The sequence below is a fragment of the Erithacus rubecula genome, assembly GCF_903797595.1.
Source record: "Erithacus rubecula genome assembly, chromosome: 22".
In the NCBI taxonomy this organism is placed as follows: domain Eukaryota; kingdom Metazoa; phylum Chordata; class Aves; order Passeriformes; family Muscicapidae; genus Erithacus; species Erithacus rubecula.
This window is the reverse complement of record NC_136674.1, coordinates 5,972,889-5,992,196: the sequence shown is the minus strand read 5'-3', so window position 1 is coordinate 5,992,196 and position 19,308 is coordinate 5,972,889. Positions and strand designations below refer to the sequence as shown.

The 19,308-nt window shown below is 50.5% G+C and overlaps 1 protein-coding gene across 3 annotated transcripts in view; it reads right to left on the bottom strand.

The window, feature by feature from the left end:
• Positions 1–15,083, bottom strand: part of DTX2 (deltex E3 ubiquitin ligase 2) — a 33,908-nt gene extending 18,825 nt beyond the window's left edge. For 2 of the 3 annotated variants that reach the window (XM_079325237.1, XM_079325239.1), the window contains exons 1-3: positions 12,333–12,358; positions 10,315–10,688; positions 5,483–6,068 (exon numbers count right to left, since the gene is read on the bottom strand). In XM_079325237.1, the coding sequence (XP_079181363.1) occupies positions 5,483–6,068; positions 10,315–10,688; positions 12,333–12,343 (971 nt within the window). In that variant the 5' untranslated portion in view covers positions 12,344–12,358. Of the gene's footprint in view, positions 1–5,482; positions 6,069–10,314; positions 10,689–12,332; positions 12,359–14,986 lie in introns of those variants that run through there. The other variant, XM_079325238.1, reaches the window with a different exon arrangement.
• Positions 15,084–19,308: the final 4,225 nt, after the last annotated feature.

Sequence of the window (19,308 nt, the reverse complement as noted above, 5' to 3'; positions counted from 1 at the left end):
ACCTGAAGTGAGAAGAGCCCTTGAGATCTACAGAAAGGAACAGACAAGCACTTGATGCATTTGCAAGCAATCAAGTTTGGGAAGCTGTGAGTGCAAGTTACCATCCATGAGCCAGGAAACAGTCACTGATCAGCTGCACTCCTGGTATAAAGGCAAAGTATGTCAGATTTGGCTGCTGGAGGCTTTGAGCTAACTGATGTGATGATTGAAAAAAAATACTTCTTATTTCACTAAACACACAGATTTATTAGCAGCATCTCAGCTGACAGTGCTGTGGGATGTGCTGACCCATCCACTCTGCACGTGGGAGCAGGGCTGCCACACTCCCTGAGTTCTGTTACAACTGCAGAAAGCCCAAAGGCTGATGAAATCAAGGGAAATCCACTCTGCTGAGATGGTCCCACAGCCCTGCCCGGGCAGGTCTGCAGCCACAGTGCGTGGGAGGAAGTGCTGCTGTGCCAAAAAAGGTGAGGAAATGCTACTCAGAGCCTACCCTGGGTCTGAAGTGAGGGTTTGGGGGGAGGAAGGGGATGAGGTAACAAGGAAGGATATTGCTATTGTAGTGTAACATGGACAGTGCATCCAACAATGGAACAGCACAAGCTCTAGATATTCCAGCACCACCATACTAGTGCTGGCTTCTGGGGAGAGGTCTTGCTCATTTATTGAAAGCAGCTCAGTTAAGAGAAAAAATGGGTAAGGGAGATCTGGGTAACATCAGTGCAAGAGCAAGCACTGAGTGCAGAGCAATCACTGCAGTGTGGAGAGATGAGAAGGAGCTGCTGAGACACCTGCTCCTGCTGCCCATGGAAATTTCTCACCAGGCAGTGCCTTTGACTCCTGGCCAAGTGTTCTTGCAGGTGCTTGCAACACCTGAAAGTCAACGCCTGAATTCTCTGAATGTGTCTTGGTATTGATTCCTCCCTCCTGGTCCAGTTTTGTCCTGCTGTTCACTGCTGCTCCTGCTCTCCCACCTCTGTGTGCTGGATGTTCCTGAGTGTAACAGGGATCACCAAAATAAGACAATGCCCTTGGAGATTCAGCAAGAAGATCCTGGTAAGATTTCCCACCACTGGTTCCCAGGCAGCCTGCTACAGGAGGCAGAAGGGCAGACTGAGATTTCAGCACAACAAACCCATTAGTTTCTCCAGAATTTCAAGAATCTGCAACACCAGTGAGACAGCAAAGCACAAGTCCAGCAAGAAACTGTGTCAACAGCTTGGAATCCAGGGCTGCTGCCACTTCAAACACTGGGTGGCCAGGCTGGAGCCATCACATGCCCCAACAGAGCAGAACTGAGGAATCCTGTAGGAACTCACCCTCTCCACCTGATATGGCCCTTTCTTCCTTCCTCTCCCCTCCACAAAATCAGCAGGCCACAGATGTCTTTATCATGGCATCTTTGTAGCCCTCTGGACAACAGCCAACACAGACCAGGGCAGCATCCAGCCCTGCTCCACACTAAGTGCTACCACAACACCTTAAGGTCCAAAGCCCTTCCCAGGGCTCATGGAGTGTCAGGTGACATCAATGACCCAGCTGGTGGTAGCACCATGCTGCCTGAAAGGGCAGGACAAGGCACAGTGGGCACAGTGGAACCAGCACCAGGAGAGCTCCTCACCACCCAAAGAGCTCAAGGGAATGCCTGTGGACAAAGCTGAAGGATACAAAGGTGGAGAGAAAAAAGGAAAGGTCCTGGTTGGAGTTCTTTCTTAACCTACAAAGCACTGACTCTGTGTTGTTCCCCATGGGAGATTTGGGGTGCAGCACCAGACCTTTCTTAAGAATATCACAATTCTATCAGCTTCCTTTTCCAGCTTCCAAGACCCCCGTTCCCCCTGGTTTTATACAAAATCCTGCTCCCATGAGCTGCCTGCCTTATTTACAGGCACAACCCAGACCAGCAGCCAAAGCCATATAAGCTCAGAGAAGCCTGCAGAGCTACTGCAGGGATTTGCCTGGCTGGAACACTAATTAATATCCCTCAGAAGATTGCTTCCTGCAGCTTTACTGGCTCATATTACAAGCAGGGCACTCCTTACTGTGCTTCAAGAGTGCCTTGCTCTGTAATTAGCACAGTGCAGGGAACAGGGGAGATCTTGCCCTAGGGAATTGATGCTTTCCCATGTGGGGTGGGAAGGATTTGCCAGGGATCCTGGTTAAGAGTGCTGAGGTAAGGACATCCCCTCATCCTTGCCATGGCACACTCCATGTGCAGATTCCAGTGCTGTCTGTGAGAGAGGGCAAATTCATTAACTGTGCTTAATCCATGAGAGGAAACTAACCCACCAAGAAGCAAAATAACTTGCCCACATGTATGCAATTCATTAGCAGCACAGCCAAGGATATTAGCATCTAGTTAAGCCTTGGCACTCCTCACTGGGTTTTCCAGTGGTTTTGACCCTCTTGAGAGCAGGAGGAAATTAAAGTTCATTTGGCAGTGCTGGAGCTCTGCCTGCTCTCACAGCAGCATCTGCCCTCCATCAAGCAGGAAATACATTGAATCACCCTCACTCTGTGGCACAGCAGCCTGGGCATGCCCCTTCTGGGGGCTACCCCTGCCTGCCTGCTAGAAATAGCAGTCACAGCCACACAGGGAATCAGGCAGCTTTCCAGGATGAATTGCACCTCATTCCCAGCCCTCCAGGAGAGAGGTGCTGCCATTTTTAGTTGTGTTTTCTAAATAAACTGGGTGTAAACAACTGCACGACCTTTCAGTCTCTCCCAATGAGTTTTTGAGCCCTTCTGCCATTGTAGCTCAGCCAGCTGGGCAAGTTTTGTGGAGTTGTGTAAAAGCAAGTAATCTGTCAGGGCTGCTTTGGAGCCAAAGCTTGTGGGGGGAACACAACACAACCTTTAGCAGGCACCAGAGGATCCACCATGGCCCAGAGCTCCCTTCCCTTGGGTCTGTTGAGCACGGGCCAGCACAGGAATTGCACTTCATAGCAAAGAGAACACAGCCAGAAAACCATAGCAGGATAATTAATGCAGGATAATTAGCCAAAATGGTGAGACTGTTGGGTGATACAGGGCATTGACTGCAAGGGAAGGGGAACTAACCACTGTACTATGTCCAAGGGAGGAAGACAGGGAACCTAGTGGATAAAATAACCCAGGAATGCTCTGGTCTTAGGAATTAAATGAAACACATTGTTGGAGTTTGCTACTCAGGTTTCCCCTAATTCACAGAAATTAAAGGATTTTCTGCTGGAACATGGGTTTCATGATCCTGAGACTGTAACTGCAGTCAGGAGCAATTACACCCACCCAGTGGCATTTCTGACTCAACCTCAGCACAGGGCTGATGGGGAAAAGCCATCCTGAGCTGTCAGCTGGGGATGAAGAATTCCCTTTCACATATGGCACACTGCTGGAAGACAAAGATTGCCCCCCTGTGTGCACTTGTTCTGTCAGGGAGAAAAGAGAGTGACCCCAGCACAACCAATCCCAAAGGACTGCAGATCACACACCCCAAAGGAACAGACAGTGGGGCTCACTGAGGGTGTGGGTTTTACACAAATCTGACAGCACTCACACACTCCCAGGTATCCAAAGAGCTGCCACCTGCCCTGTGTGCCATGTCCTACTGTCCCCAGCATAGATTTAACTGTACAATCCCTTCACACCCCTCAGAAAGGCTGGCTTGGCTAGGGATGAGGACACCAGCAACCTCACCCTCTCCACAACATGAACAGCTGAGCTGCAAAACAGGTTCAAACCAACCTCAACCCATAGGCACCTCCTGGCTTCCTCCTGGCCATCCCTCTCCTCTCAGTCAGCACTGCCTGGGCTATGGGCTCAGTCCATGGTCAGGAGCCCGTGGCAACCCTCTCCAAGCATCTCTCTCTTTTTAGGACAGCCTTCCCCCCACCAGCAGCACACAACATACCCACACCTTGGCTGGCTCCAGACAGGCTTGTGGGGCAACTGCTGCAGCACTTGGCTCTTCCTTTTCAAACTTCCCTCCCTGAGTCACTTTGCAAATCCTTTAGGGAAGGATGGAAGTTCCAGGCAGCCCAGTGGCCCCATGCACCAACCAGCAACTCCTGTAAGAGGGGGAATTTGGCAGCTTCTTCAGGAGACAGCAAGAGCCTTACTGGGGGCTCCTGCAGGCAGTGCTGAGGTCTGATTTTCAGCCCTACACGAAGATGACTGGAACAGTGAAGTGCTGTGGATGCTTAAGGCAACACAAAAAATCATCAGGTAGAAAAAAAAGCACTAAAATAAAGAGCGTGAGAACAGGATGTGAGAAGTCATTTCACTTGGATGACCCCAAAGAGGGAAAGTCCTGATACGACACAAAGAAAAACATCTCAAGATTCACAGTCTTGTTTAAAACACAAGTGAGATTCAAAACAAACCTCAAACCCCTGTGCCTCATGCAATTAGCAGAATGAGCTTCCAAAACACTGCTAGATCTCTTATCTCTGTACTTACTTGGACAGGTAAGTCAGCCCTGGCAAGTTCCCCTCTAATTTCTCAGGGGTTCAACTGCTGAATTATTCCCAGTGTAGTGAGTGTAAGGCTCTGCCACTTCCAGCCATTCACAAACAGAGGGAGCAGTCAGCCAGCCCTTGCTGGGTCCCACTCGGTGCCAGCACTGCCACAGACAGGCCACACACACCCACACACCTCTGGCAACAAGGGCTGGAGCACAGGAAGAGTTGAGATCCTGAAAGTGGAATAACCAACTGTGGCTTGCCCCAGCAGCCCATGCCATGGAGAGGAGCCTGGCTGTCGGACCACAAGCCTCTGCTTTTCATTGAGCTGGCAGCAACCAAAAGGCCTGAAGAGAAGTGAAGCTCTTCCTCCCCCACAAGTAAGGTGCAAACACAACACCCTCCTTTGGCTAGAGCTGATGGGAGCTGGAATCCTGGGCTGAGAGATGCACACTGGTTCCAGCCCTGTCAGAGAAGAGCCACAGTGAAAATGGATCCAGTGGCAGTTCTGCTCTTCATCACCACTTAGCCTGAAAACTAGTCTGGACATCTGATTCTGACACAGAGTTCATGAGATCTCAGCTACATGCAATGAGTCCTGTGGGCCCCCCTTGAAGGGGAAGAGCTTAGAATGCAGAGCAGTGTTCCACTCTACTGCCTAATTTGAATTAAATAAATGTGTTTACAAGTGCCCTTTTATTTCACTGAGTCTCCCTCAAAGCTGCTTTTTAAACTAAACCAAAATACCACTGCTCACTATTAATTTTCTCAAACCTTCAGAATCTCAACCTGAGTGAATTCCCCTGTGGTTCAGGGAGACTGTAGACAGGGACCATATTTCAAATGGGAAGAAAAGAGGTAGAAAGCAGAAGGGAAGTCTTTTCATCCACTGTACTGGATATGCAGGTACAAACCTCTCCCTCCTAGGGAGAAGACCCTTGTAAAGTCCTCTGGGACAGAGAGGCTCCTGGATAAGGCAGAACTGAGCACAGGAGATCTCTTGGACACACATATGATATTTAAAGGTGAAACAGGATCTGTACCTGACTCCATTAGATGCTGCCAGTGCTGGACTGAGGCTCCCAGGCTGAGCCAAAACCAAGGTGCTCTGTGCATTGAGTCTTGGTGTTGACCTTGCTCCAGTCAAAGTGGGTTTGTTATAGGGCACGAAGCCGACGTTGGAAGAATTTACTGATGCTGTCCTCCCAGGAACCTGATGAGTAGTGGAAGAGTTGGGCAAGTTTGTCATGGAGTGACGGTAGCGTGTGGTGATGGGACCAGTCCCACTGTTGGGCCAGCACTGCTGGCAAGAACATCCCACCCCTGTGTGAAGGGGTGTGGTGGAGGTGGTCACCGGGTACGGGGAGTCCAAACGTCTCTGAACGCTGCGGCGGAACCTCGAGGTCTTGTTGGTCTGCACTTGAGCCACAAAGTCAACTTCATAGTTGTAGCCCAAAGGCCCCAGATCCACTCGCTGGTGGTTGGTGGCACGGGCTTGCTCCAGGAACACGCAGACGCTCATCTCGTACGGGGACCACCCGCCCTCGTCGTTCTGCCACTCCCAGACCACGCCCTGCCCGGCGGCAGAGTCCGCAGGGAAGACGTGCCTGCGGACAGCCCGCATGGTCCCTGTGTGCGAGAGGAGGGGAGAATCAATACATCCACCGAGGGAGCAGAGAACTCACTAACAGGGGCCTGTCCCTGGGATTTGTTTCTGCACAGATCCGTGCTGCCTGCATGGGGGTGGTCTTTCTCATTGTTCCTCAAGAGGGGCGCTAAAAGAGCTTCTCTTCCCAACAGGGCTGGGTTTGCTGGTGAAGCTTAGAAAAATGCAACATCCCCGAGATCCCTGTCCCTCTGCCAAATCTGATTGTGGGCTGGCAGCAGGTTCAAAAGCTGCTAGGAGGAAGGGTGGGAAAGGAGGGAAGGAGAGAGGATGCAGACAGACACACCCGAGCACAAAGGCACAGTAATCACATATGCCTCCCTGACGTTAAAAAGAAAAAAAAGTAAAAAGAAAAAAAAAAATCAGGCTGAGGCACAGATCTGGTTAAAAAAAAAAAAAAAACAACTCCCACAGCCTTGACAACAGAGTAACTATAGAGACAAGACACCATCGGGAAGTGCTTTGTAGGAGCACTTAAGGGGCTGAACACCCACTTTGCTACACAAGGGTTGGGGGAATTTCAGTCTTGGGAGAGTGGGCAAGTCCCTCAAGTGTCAAGGGCAAGGACTTTGGAGAAGGGCAAACTTCTGCAGGCTCCTGACTGCTGGAGAGACAGCAAGACTAGAGAGAGGAAGACAATGAAGTAACTTGAAAACTGAAGAGAGCAGCTGTTCAGACAAAGGGAGAGAAATGGAACACACTAGTCCTGCAAGGTCACTCGACAGCGACAGCTGGAGCTCGAGCCCCCTGGAAGCCTGGCTTTCCAGGATGACTTCACTCCTGGGTACTTTATCCCTTACTTCAAAAAAGCAGCAGCCCAATGAGAGGGAAGGAAGCCACCCAACAGGACAGAAGCTCTGAAACCTTTGAAAAAGGTCTGAACCTCTTTGAAAAACGGGTTCTTGCAGCAGGGTGAAAACTGCTGCTGCAGGAAAAAGCCTCAGCAGCATCCCACACAGAAAGAGGAACAGAAAAAGCTGTGGGAAAAGCAAGTCTGGGGATCTAGGAAGGTGAAGGTGAACAGGGGTGCAGCAAGTTGTTACAACACAGGAAGAGCTCAAAGAAGTGCACCAAGAGAAAAAAAACCAACCAGAAACTAAGCCTCTAAAGAGGTCAGGAAAGTTATTGGCACTATGCCCCAGGACCCCAAGTGAAAACTGGCACCCACACCCAAAGCCTGAGGAGAAATGCCCCAGGATATCACTGGAGACTCTGTGGGGCACAGGCAAGCCAGGCAAGCTTCACACCCAACAAGTACATCCCAAGGAAGAGGGAGGACAGCCCACGTGGGACTTCACACTGCCAAAATCCAACTGCTGCTGTGTTCAGGCTCTGCCTGCCTCCATGCTGGCATGAGGACCATGCTGCTGTTATTGTACCTAATAGTTGTGAAAACTGTGCTTCCTTATCTTGGCAGTGCTGAAGCTCCAGAGCTGACACAAGGGCTAAGGCTCTCTCAAAGGCAGAATGTGCCAGACCAAGGAATGCCAGGACTTGTGTTTCTGCTCCAGAGAAGCATCAGTATCCTGCTTATTGCAGAGCAGGACTCTCCAGTGATACCAGTCAACAAATAACATCTTATCAGCACACTTAAAACACTACTAGCAGCCAGTCAAACACAGCAATAGCTCAACCATGGAGCTCAGGATCCCTGTAGGACCAGATCTTCATCTGGCAGAAAGTATCAGCAGAACCAGGATTACTTTTCCAGCCTGGAATTGATGTCTTAGTGGAAAAGCAGACTAAACAGCTAAAAGCAAACTCTAGCAATGACTGCTCCTATCCAAGTCCTGCCAAGTTTCAGAAACATAAACCCTCAAAAGGTGGATAACTTCAGGAATGAACTCCTGAGCAGGAGACATGGGATGGGACTGGACTGGGAATGAGATGTTTGAGACATGCATTACATTTAGAAATGAATGCAGGGGACCTGATTCCAGAGAAAGGGGGCTACCACAAGTAAGGCAAGGTGTCCAGTGGGACACCTCTCAGGAGATGAGCAAGGCTTCCCCTGCTTCATTGGCAGTTAAAAGCAGCACAAAGAGGACTGCAGAACTTGCAAGTAACTTGTATTTCTAACACCCTCAAACAGCAGTAGAAAAAAGATTTTTTAGGAGTCAACAATAAGACCAAGACCATGCACTTGGAAAACATCCCCCTTCCCCCAGGCTGGCAGGGAAACTGGCATTCCTCTCCAGGGTGGGCAAACAGCTGTGGTGAGAGGACAACTCCTGCTGCTCCCCTGCACTCACTCCCAGCTAATCTGCCTGGAGCAGCAGCTGAAGCCCACAGCTAATCCTGCCCACGAGATCCCCCCCCACAGCTGTCACTCCCTGCTGCTGGGGACGCTGCTCCCGTTAACACTGGCTTCCTGTTATTCTCCCTGGCTTCCTTTGAAGAGCCTATTTATCTGTCTAATAGCTAATGAGCAGAATACAACAGCCTATTTTTTGCACTGTTTAAAGATTTTTCATGGGGATGTTTCCTGCAGAGATTCTTTTCTCCAGCACATGACAAAGTTCAGCTGGCGGCTCGCTCAGAAAGGTTCATGTTTAAGGCAGAGCCTTGCAGAGAGAAAAAGCTTTGCTTAGAACTGGGCCATGGAAAGGGGATATGAGAGCTTCTCCAACAGTCACGTTGCAGAGCACACAGGTATTTGTGGAGGGAGGTTCAAAGCATTGGCCACTCTGATCAGCATCCCTTTGGATCAATGGGAAAGACTGCAGGAGAGCTGTGGAGCAGAATCAGCCTTTTTGTTAACAAGTCAAGAAAAGATGAGATCATACCAGCCAACATCATTTCCAGAATTGAATTGGACTGTCCCCCAGAGATGAACAGCTCCAAACCACCCTACAATGGACAATATTCACTAGGTGTTTTGAGATCTTTCACAAGGGTCTAAAGAGATACAAACCTTCTAAGGACAGAGAGCTGCACTTGTGGAAAAGAATGTCCCATTCACGAAACTGGGACACATTTCACCCTCCCACAGGCTCTCTGCTGACCTTCACCAGACAGCTCAGGACTGCTGTCCATAGGTTGGAGTGCTGGCTGAAAGGGCCAGAGGCTGGAAGGCTCCTTCACGAGTTTGGCATGAAAAAACCAGGAAAGAAACAGCTGCTGGTCCCAGCTCTGGTGCTCCATGCTGTACCACTCAAAGCCAGCCTCAGCTGGCCTTCCAGATGTCTGAACAGGCCAAGCTGAGCACAGCTGCCAAGGCATCCAGCTTAGAAAGCTCCTCACCTCACCCAGGACACTACTAGATAAATTCAGCCTAAGGTCACCAACTCAGAATAAAAAAAAACGGATGCAGCTGTGATGACCACTCACATTTGCTCCAACCACTTCCCTTTCCTGCCGGAATTGGCTGATCATGCAGTTGATTCAAAAATATTCCTCATTTACTGTTTCAACTGGCAAGAAACCAGCACATGCCCCTCTCTAAAGCTTGGGATGATGCCCAACTGCATCCTGGAGTGATAGGAGAGACATTGGCAAAGGGGAAACTGATGGATGGAAAGTTTTCCAAAGCCACCATTCATTTGGGGTGTGTAATTTGGGATCTCCCTGGATTTTCCAGGGATGAAGTGCATGCATTCCATCCTTGCCCCTTTTCTAAGCTCCAGCTGCTCAGCACATCTGGAGCAAAAGAGGGCAGGAAACATCTCCACAAATTCTGAACTGCTACTCCCAGTGACCCCAGGAGAGAGGAGAATGAAAATCAGGTCTCAATTCTGCTGTTAAGCCCATCCTGCCCTTTCTCCCAGGCTCATAGAGCACAAGTGGAGGGAATGTTCTGCTGCAGCATTTTGGTGTCGTGCGGGGGCTGCAGGCACTCACAAGCAGCTTGAGCAGGGCTGTATGCCAAGGTAAAGCAGCTGGTACTCCAGCTCCAGAGGGAGCAAGGGATTCAAGCAGGAGGGTTGGAATCGTAAAAAGGGCTTTTTTACACAAGTGATCTTGCATAGATGGGGGGAGGGGGGGTTTCCAGCTCTGGGAGCTCCAGGGGTCCCATGATGATGCTCCTGAAGAGACCACGGCTGTCTGCCTGCACCCAGCTCCACAGATTTTCCCCAGTGGGCAGCAGATGTGCTCAGAGAGCTTAGCCCAGCATGGCAGCCAACAGCAGAGCTTTGCAGGGCTCTTACACACAGAACCAGGCCCTACTTATCCCCAAGCACACCAGCAGAGCAGGGGAAGCTCCCTTACCTGTATCCTGCCGGAACTGTGTCAAGCTGGGAATGTCGATGACATAGGGAGCCAGGGCAGGATCCGCGTGTCCCAATGGGATGCTGCTGAGCAGCCCCGACCCCGAGCGCCGCCCCTTCTGCTGAGAGGCCTGGATCACCTGCTCGATGTAGCTGCACACGCTGCCTCGGTACGGCCTCCACCTGCCAAACTCATCCTGCCACTCCCACACGGCCACCGCGGTGGAGCTGCTGCTGTGGCCCGGGGCGGAGGCGGGCGGCCCGGCTGAGCCGCTCCCCGCTCCCTGAGCTGCTGCCATGTTCCTCCCTGAGCTCTGGCACGCAGTGAGTGGAAGTGGCAACTGTGCTGGCTTTACATAATTTTCTCCTGAGGACCTACAGCAAGAAACAGAGAGCACAGGGAGCTGAGAATGATGTCCCGAATTTCCCCACCCCGCATTCACATCACATAAATAATCTGAGTTCAGACACTCACTAGCCAGCAGTGTGCCAAGGCAAGCTGCCATTCTGCCCTTCCCCATGCTCAGCACTGCTCCTGGCAGCATTAAACTGAGCACCCCAATATGAGCTGCCAAATGCTGGCCAAACACTCATTCACAGAAACGACTGAGTTACACAAGTGGCTCCCAAACTCTTCACACCGATCAGAGCTCCAGGGCTACATCATCAGCTCCATTCAGGATTCTGATCGCTTAGTTCTGGCCCAGGATCAGTCCTGTGACTCCTGGCAAATCACAGTACACACACTTCTTCAGTTGAGTGTGATCCCAGCAAAAAATAGATGGCGAGGAGTACAAGAGAACAAGGAGGAACACAGGGAACGATCAACTGCCTGTGCTGAGGGCACTGATTTAGTAGGTACTCAAGATCAAAGCACACCTATTTGCAGCTTCTCAGGTTGGAAAACAAGGAACATCTCGAAACAAGGGACAATCAGCATCAGACTCAAGCCCTTAGACGATCTGGAGAAGAACAGAGAAAGGATAGGAACTCATAGACACAAAGGACGGTGCATAAATTCCAACACGGAGAGATCATCACTCTCAGCCCCCAAGGGATGTAAAAAGAGCAAATCCAAAGGCACCACATGATCACCGACAGACACCAGAGGTCTGATATTTGACATTCCTTGTCTGTTGTGTCATTCCAAGGCATCCTGCCCAAACCATCTGCACACACATCTGTCCAAATGCTGGACAACCACTTGGAGATCCCCACGTTGGCGCTCGTGTGTAGGTGGGTTTGGCTGTGAATGAGTGAAACTCATTTTGTTTTAAAATAAATTCGCCTTCTCCCTTCTGAGGTCTCACGTCATTGATTGCTCGCTTAACTCCCATCAGTCAGCAGGGAGCCGTCAGCTTCCTTCCCATCCAATGGAAAAGTTCAAGCCTCCCAAGAGGCAGAGCAGCAGTGGGTGGCTTCCAGTGGAGGATGCCATCTGCACAGAGAATGACATCCGTGCCGGATGGGGGAAGATCCCACGCTCCATGGAGCGTCCCATCCATCATGCCCGTGTGGCTCGATAGCTTAAAAAAGACAGAGAGGGAGAGCTAGCGCAGAACAGACACACCCACACGTCTGCATTTGTAAGAGGAAGGCAACAGTTTCCCCAGGAATTCGGTGTAAATTAGCTTGTGAGCTGCTCGGAGATTTTTACACAACACCCCCAGCTCAACTGGGCTCGGTGACAAACAGCTCCGGATCACCACGACCCCACCCTGGTCTCTGCTATTCATCTTTTCCTTGTAATCCATTCTTGCCTAACATACCAGTGACAGTTATTTTACTGCTCAAAACAGCAAATTAAGACTTAGGCTATCAAATCCAACACCTGCCTCTACCACTTATTCTTATGGCAGTTTTCACACCAACACTTTTCCAGCTCAAGGACCACCAGCAAGGTCCGAGCTGACTCAGAACAAAAGCCAGCCCGTGGCATTTTATGTCCCACCCATCTGCACTAGTGCTCTGAACCCCCAATTACAGAACCAACGCCTTTCCCCCCCCCAAAGTTGTTACCAAATATTCATCTACAGCCACACGCAGAGCAGAGAAGAGAGAGGCTATGAGGAGAGAGCGAGCGATTCGTTTTCCTTCCTTTCTGAAACAGCAGCAGGAAATGCAAACAAGCGGACACTGCAGCAGAAAAGCCACCTCCTTCCCGTGCACCTCACACTCGCTGGGGTAAGAGCTGGGTGACAACAGCCTGTCCCTCAGGCCAGCGTGGCAGCGATGCTGTGAATCCTGCAGACCACACCTGAAGGGACCCGGGCTGGCTGCACCTGAGAGTCGCGTGCTCCAACTTCCACTTCCCCATCAGAGTGGAAAAATATTTCCTGTGCTGGGACTGCTGCTCCAAAGGAGGAGCGAGGGGCGTATTTCAGCCTCCTGCCAGTTCTTGCTGAAAGCTGCTGGGGCCAGCAGCTGTTTGCATGGATTGGGAAGGCAGGAATGCGGGAGAGCATCAGTAAACCAGAATTACACAAGTCCTGGAGTTATGGCCAACGAGAAAGAAAAGGCCTAAAGTTGCAATTCCTGACTTCTCTTTCAGAATTCAGCAGCACACAAATGTTAGAAGCTGAGCAGTTCAATACTGGAGCTGCTTGTACAGTGTTCAGCATTACAGCACAGCAGAAAGGGTTTGGGGAAGAGTGGGATGTGGTTTGGGATGTGTTACACATCCCAGCTCACGTCTTTACTCAAATCCCATGGACTAGAACGCTTCACCTCATGCTTTAAAAATACCTTAAAAAGCTGAGATTCACATCAACCCTAAAAGGCTCTTATTCACCAAACAGTAGTGGCTCCAGTCAGAAATCCTTTGGGCCATCCTTTCTCCAGTGAACCCTGACTAATTCAAGTGCAGACTTAAATATTCCAGCCAGATGCCTTCCACTTTGAAGGCATTTGTTAACATGGACTCAGAGTTTGAGTTTGGATTTGTTTGGTTGGAACTTCATACCCAGCACAATCTCTGAAACATCTGTCCACATGGTTTTAATTGTGGACTTGGACAGGAAAAAAAAAATTGAGTGCATGTTAGATGTGTTTTCCAACAATTTTACTCCCTGCTCCTCAAACTCCAGCAAATGGTGGTGAGAAGGCTGGAGAATATGAATTAAAGCCTTTGAAAGCTGTGTTTAATTCTCTGTTCTACTTCCAGAAAGCAGAATTTTCTTTCACTTTAAATGCAGGATCTTAAAATTCATGGCTCTGAGATGATTTCTAAAAATGCCAACTCCTTTTTTAAGTTTCTGAACTTGAATTACCAGCGCTGATAAAAGTTTTCATGAAATGCAAGCTCGTACCTGGAAAAGAAAAAGAGCCTTGGGAGCTCTTGAGCTGGGCTGAATTAAAAATAAAAGTCACCAGATTGGTAAAATAGAGACTTTTCAGCAGGTTATTCAGAAAAGAGAGGGCCCAGGAGGGATTGTTAAGCATCATGACACCACTTTGAGAGACAGGACTGGGAGGGCAACACAGACCCCATGGGAAGAGATTACACAGGGATTAGGAGAGCACACAAAGCACAGGGCGGTGACAGGGCTGCAGTAAAACGTGACCGTGTGCAGGGGACACGACTGGAGCAGCATTACAGGTGCTCTGAGCCCTCCCCCGACCCCAAAACACCCAGCCAGGGCCCCCACACCAGCTGAGCTGCACTTCTGGGCACAGCAAAACAGGGTTGGATGCTGTTGCCAGGTAATTCATACCCAAACACACCTTTCCTTACACGAGCACCCAGCACCGATTAGCACTAACTAAAGAGAAAGAACACAGCTCGGCACTAGAGAAGGGACACAGCAGTAACTCCACGCACGCAGATCCATCCCAGTCCGGCCCTCTCCCAGCCTCTGCTGATCCTCACGGCACGAGGTGGCGGGGTTGACAGCCAAAACAAGGAACAAACGCGGCTGCTCCAAACCTGGACTTCTTCCATTCAAAACAAGCTTTTAAGCAAGTTCCCCTCGGAGGGGGAAAATACAGGCGGCAACCGAGGAGGAACAAAGCGTTAGCCTGGCAAGCCGAGGGCCGGTTTGGGGCACGGGTGAATAGAAAAACTGAGGCAGGTACACCCAGACACGGGATCTCACCACACCTTGAGTCCAACGCGACCACTCCCGGGTCTTTCTGAGCACCCAGGCGGGTTATTTATTTGCGGGGAGATCACTGACTTGTGAGCTGAGAACCGGGCACGATCTGCAGGGCCCCTCCAGCTCCGCCAAAGGTTTCGGTTGGCGGCAGCAGCTCCTGGAGCTCCGGAACGGCCAAGCCGGTCCCGCCTGAGGTCACCCACCCTCCAGGGAGCTGCCCCGGCCCCGGGGCCTCGGCAGCACCGCCACCCACCGCAGCCGCCTGCTGGCTCCCCCGGTAACACCGACACCCCCGTGCCCCGTGAGTGTCCCGGCGGCACCGACCGCCCCGGGAGCTGCGGAGGGGCCGGGGCCTAGTGCGAAGGGAACAGCGCCCGCGTCCCCAGGCTGACGGGACGCCAAAGCAGGTCGGCCCGAAGCGGACGCAACGGCCGGGCAGTCCCTCACGAACGGCACAAGGAACCGGGTAGCGGAGGTGCGCGCCCGGGGGTGCACGTCCCGCGAAGCCAAGCCAAGCCCAGCCCAGCTGAACCCACCCCCGTCCCGGCGCCGCTGTGCCCCGGTGCCGTCACCCCTCACCCTTCGCAGGGCCCGGCGCTGCCGCTCCCGGCCCGCGGCCACGGAACCTCCGCGCGTGCGCACACCGGGCAGCGGCGGGGAGAGGGGGCGGGGCCGGGGGCGGGGCCAGGGGGGAGGGAGGGACGGGATTGGTGGAGGCGTGAGGGAGAGTACGGTGAGCGTGAGGCGGTGAGGGACCGAGCGTGGTAATGGGCGTGTGATGGTGACAATGAGCGTGTGAAAGTGATAATGAGTGTGAGAATGAGTGTGGTAATGGGTGTGGTAATGCGTGTGCGTGCACGGGACCGAGCGTGGTAATGGGCGTGTAATAGTGATAATGAGCGTGTGAAAGTGATAATGAGTGTGTTAATGAAGGTGATAATGAATGTGGTAATGAGTGTGGTAATGAGTGTGCGTGTACGGGACCGAGCGTGGTAATGGGCGTGTGATAGTGACAATGAGCGTGTGATGGTGTTAATTAGGGTGATAATGGGTGTGGTAATGAGTGTGAGTGTACGGGACCGAGTGTGCTTATAAGCAGGTGATAGTGATAATGAGCATGTGATAGTGATAATGAGTGTGGTAATGAGTGTGTTAATGAGTGTGTTAATGAGTGTGGTAACGAGTGTGAGTATTCGGGACTGAGTGTGGTAATGGCTGTTTGATAGTGAGGGTGACAATGAGTGTGAATGTGAGACTATGTGCAGGACCGAATGCGATTAGAAGTGTGTGATAGTGATAATGAGTGTGGCAATGGGTGTAATTATAAGTGTGTAGAGTGTGCGTGTGCTTATGAGTGTGATAATGATAAGAGTGTGATAATGTGTGTGATAATAATGGGGGCAAGTGTGCAAGACTGAATGTGATAAGGAGTGTGTAATAATGAGTGTGTGTGATACCACATGACAGTGAGTGTGTGACTGTGAGTGTTAGTGACTGTGCATGTGATAGTGAGTGTGAGATAGTCATGAGTGTGAGTGTGACAGTGGGTGATATTGTATGATATTGAGTGTGTGATAGACTTTGAGTGTGATATTGTCCATATGAGTTTGATATTGTCCTTGTGAGTGTGAGCATGTGTAGTACTGGGAGGGTGAGATGCTGTGTGTGTGCAGGGGATTCTGAGTGTGAGTGTGAGTGTGCCCATGTGTGTGATGGGATCTGTGTGTGTGTGTGATCCAAAGCAAAGCCCTGGAGATGCCTGTTCCTTGTTTGGGATGAGGATGGTGGAACACAGCCCCACGTGCCACAGATCTCTCCAAGAACACAGTGCTGCTCCCTCCTGGAGGCTGCACCTCCATCACCCCCCCTGCAAGATGTGTGTGTTTATTTAGGGATTCTTTTGATCCTGGCGCATCTTGGAGGGTTCTGGATCACTTCTTCATGCTCTCAGAGGTAGATCAGACCTCACCAGGGGTTTTCCCCTTTCCTGGGACCTCCACCAAGAGCTTGGCAGCAGTGATTAAAGAACCACAGAACCAGAGAATCATTTAGGTTGGAAAGGACCCTTAAGATCACCATAATTTCTTCTGAAACAGGAAGTGTTCAACAGTCCTTATCAAATGACTTGAAACCTCCCTGGACTTTACACCCAGCAGTATTGATTCACCCATGCCCTGATACACCTGCCCCAAAAGGCTTATAAAATAAAGAACATTATGTTTGTAGTACTTACAGCAAAAAATAACATATATTCCTACTTTATACTGTAGGAATGGAGGGATATTATAAAACTCTTCTTCCAGGGTTAAATACATGAGACTCATTTTTACAGAGCCTGAATAAAGTTGTTTTTTATCCCAAAATATACAATGCCAAGCACATAACCATGACAGCTCCAGTGAAAACCCTCCAGAGCTGCATCCCCCCACACTCAGCCTCATATGCAAATGCCCATGGATTTCTCTGCTCCAGGATGGATGAGGCTGTCACATACTTGAGCTCAAATTACTCACAAAGTACTAATAATTGCCAGAAGTGATTGATAGCCTGCTTGTAATGTGTCTGCTTAAGCAATAAGATTCACATTTACAACTCAGGTGCTTGGGATTCCTGTCTCCTGCGGCTGTAATTAGAAACTGGAGAGCAATGCAAAGGGTTTTTTTCTTCTTGAAAAATAGATAGGAATGCTTCATAACGTGCTGCTGGGAGCAGACTATGTGATCCTTGTGGTTGCATGGGTGGACAGGTATTAAATATCCTGTGATCCTAAGTAGGAAAAGGTTTCAGGGAGATTTGAGGATGATGAAGAAAGGTTTCTAGCAAGTCTTGCAGACCTTTATGGCATGGCTGGGAGATAAGGGGATGCTCCCAGTGAGGAGTCCTGACTGGTGAGGGAGGATGGGAGAGGGCTCAGGGTGATGCTCCGGGGCTGAAGGGTTCTACTGATAAGGGCTGCAGGGTGGAGGAGAGCAGAGGTGAATTGGGTGCAGCTCCTGGGTGGAGGGAAGGGCTGTACAGAGGAGATAAACCAGTCAGGTGGTGGCTGAGCTGTGAGAAGAGTCTTAAATTGTATTGCCTTTGTTAATTTTTTTTTTTTTTTTCAGGGATTCATGATCTAATCTTGCATCAGGGTCCCTGGAAGGTTTTGCCAGGCACAGTGAGTGGCTGAGGTAGGTAATTTCAGCAGTACAAATGCATGGCTGGTCCTCAGTCTCCCCTTTCTCACACCTCTCCATCATTTGTCCTGTATTCCACAGGTTGGTCCATGGTCCAACAGCCTGAAAGGGGTTAACAGAGCCATGGGCAACGTGAATCTGGGGTCTGGTGACCAGCAGAGCCTGTCAGACCCCACTGCACAACTTCCTCCAACTGCTCTGTCTGAGGGTGGCTGTAAAGATCCTCAATGATCCCAGAGTCTAAAAGCTGAATCTCTGTATCCTGCTGTCCCTAAGGATTCTGTTTTCACAGTGTTGCAGACCTCACAATCCTTGCTGCCTGCAAAAATAATTTATATTTTACATGACTTTTACCTTAATGATCCCCAGATTTTAACATAGTCCCTTATGCTTTTTTATTTTTCAGCTGGATCCCTTTTTGCCCATGCTGTTCTTTCCCACATCCCTCTCTGCATGCTCCCCAAATCAGTATGCAGAGCACTGAGTCCTCCAATGTGGCATCATCTCCTGACTGATCCATCCACACACTGGGGTAACCAGCCAAATATTTGCCTTCCCCCTGCTCCTTTTCTTGCAGTGGTGCTGGAAGGCTGTTGAATTAATTTCTCTCCCTCTCACACGGTTTTGGCTCGAGGTCCTACTCTAATGTCTACAAAACCTGATGCTTGAGGCTCTGTTAAATTGCCAGGCTTAGCCTGGTGCTCCAGGGAATAGCCTGGCCACTTAGGAAGCTGCCTGTCCAAGCTCTGCTGGGATTGCTGCAGCACTTTGAATTCACAGCCCACTCGATTTCAAATTAATTTCCCTGAGCAGACAAACCCAAAGTGACAGGAATTAGGAAGAAATTCCTCTGCAGGCAAAGGATAATAGGTGAAATTTCTTTTCATTTTCCTCTGCAGCAGCTGCTGCTGGTTCCTGCTAGGGATGAGTTAGACAAAGAAGGGATGGATCTGGCGTGAGCATCTCCCTCCTGCTGGGTGACCTTGTTGTCCAACCCCTGGGATTTTCCTGCTGAGAGGGACATGTTCCACATCCCTGCTGGTAGTGGGAGATGCCCCATGGGCTCAGCTCAGCTCTCTGTGCTCCACTGCCTGCCTTCTCTGGGGATATCATGGAATCTTGAACAGTTTATGTTGGAAGGGACCAGCCCAGGTTGTTCCAACCCCCTGCTATGGGCAGGGACACCTTCCACCATCCCAGGTTTCTCCAAGCCTCACATACCCTGACCTTGAACATGTCCAGTATCCATATCTTCTCTGGGCAACCTGTACTAGGGCCTCACCACTCTCATCATAAAACATTCATTCCTTATGTCAATCCTAAATTTACTATTCTCAGTTGAAACCCCTGCCCTTTTCCTGCCATCCTCAACCCAATCTAAAGCCTCTCTCCATCCCTGCCTTTGCTAAATCCAGCTGGGAAACTCTGGAACCGAATCCTCCGGGTTGTGTTCCTGTCTCACCTGCTCTGGCTGCACTCACCTCGCCATTAGGGCTAATTAGAGGCAGAACTCATCCCTCTCTGCCTTCTGCCTGCTTTTCCCAGTGGAGCTTTCCTGTTTCTCCCCGAATCCAAGCCTCTCCCCGCTGTCGCAGGCGCTTCTCCCTGCAGCTGCGTGCCACCTAGTGCACACTCAGCAGCGCGGCAGCCGACGGGGCAGCGATCCATCCATCCATCCATCCATCCATCCATCCATCCATCCATCCATCCATCCATCCATCCATC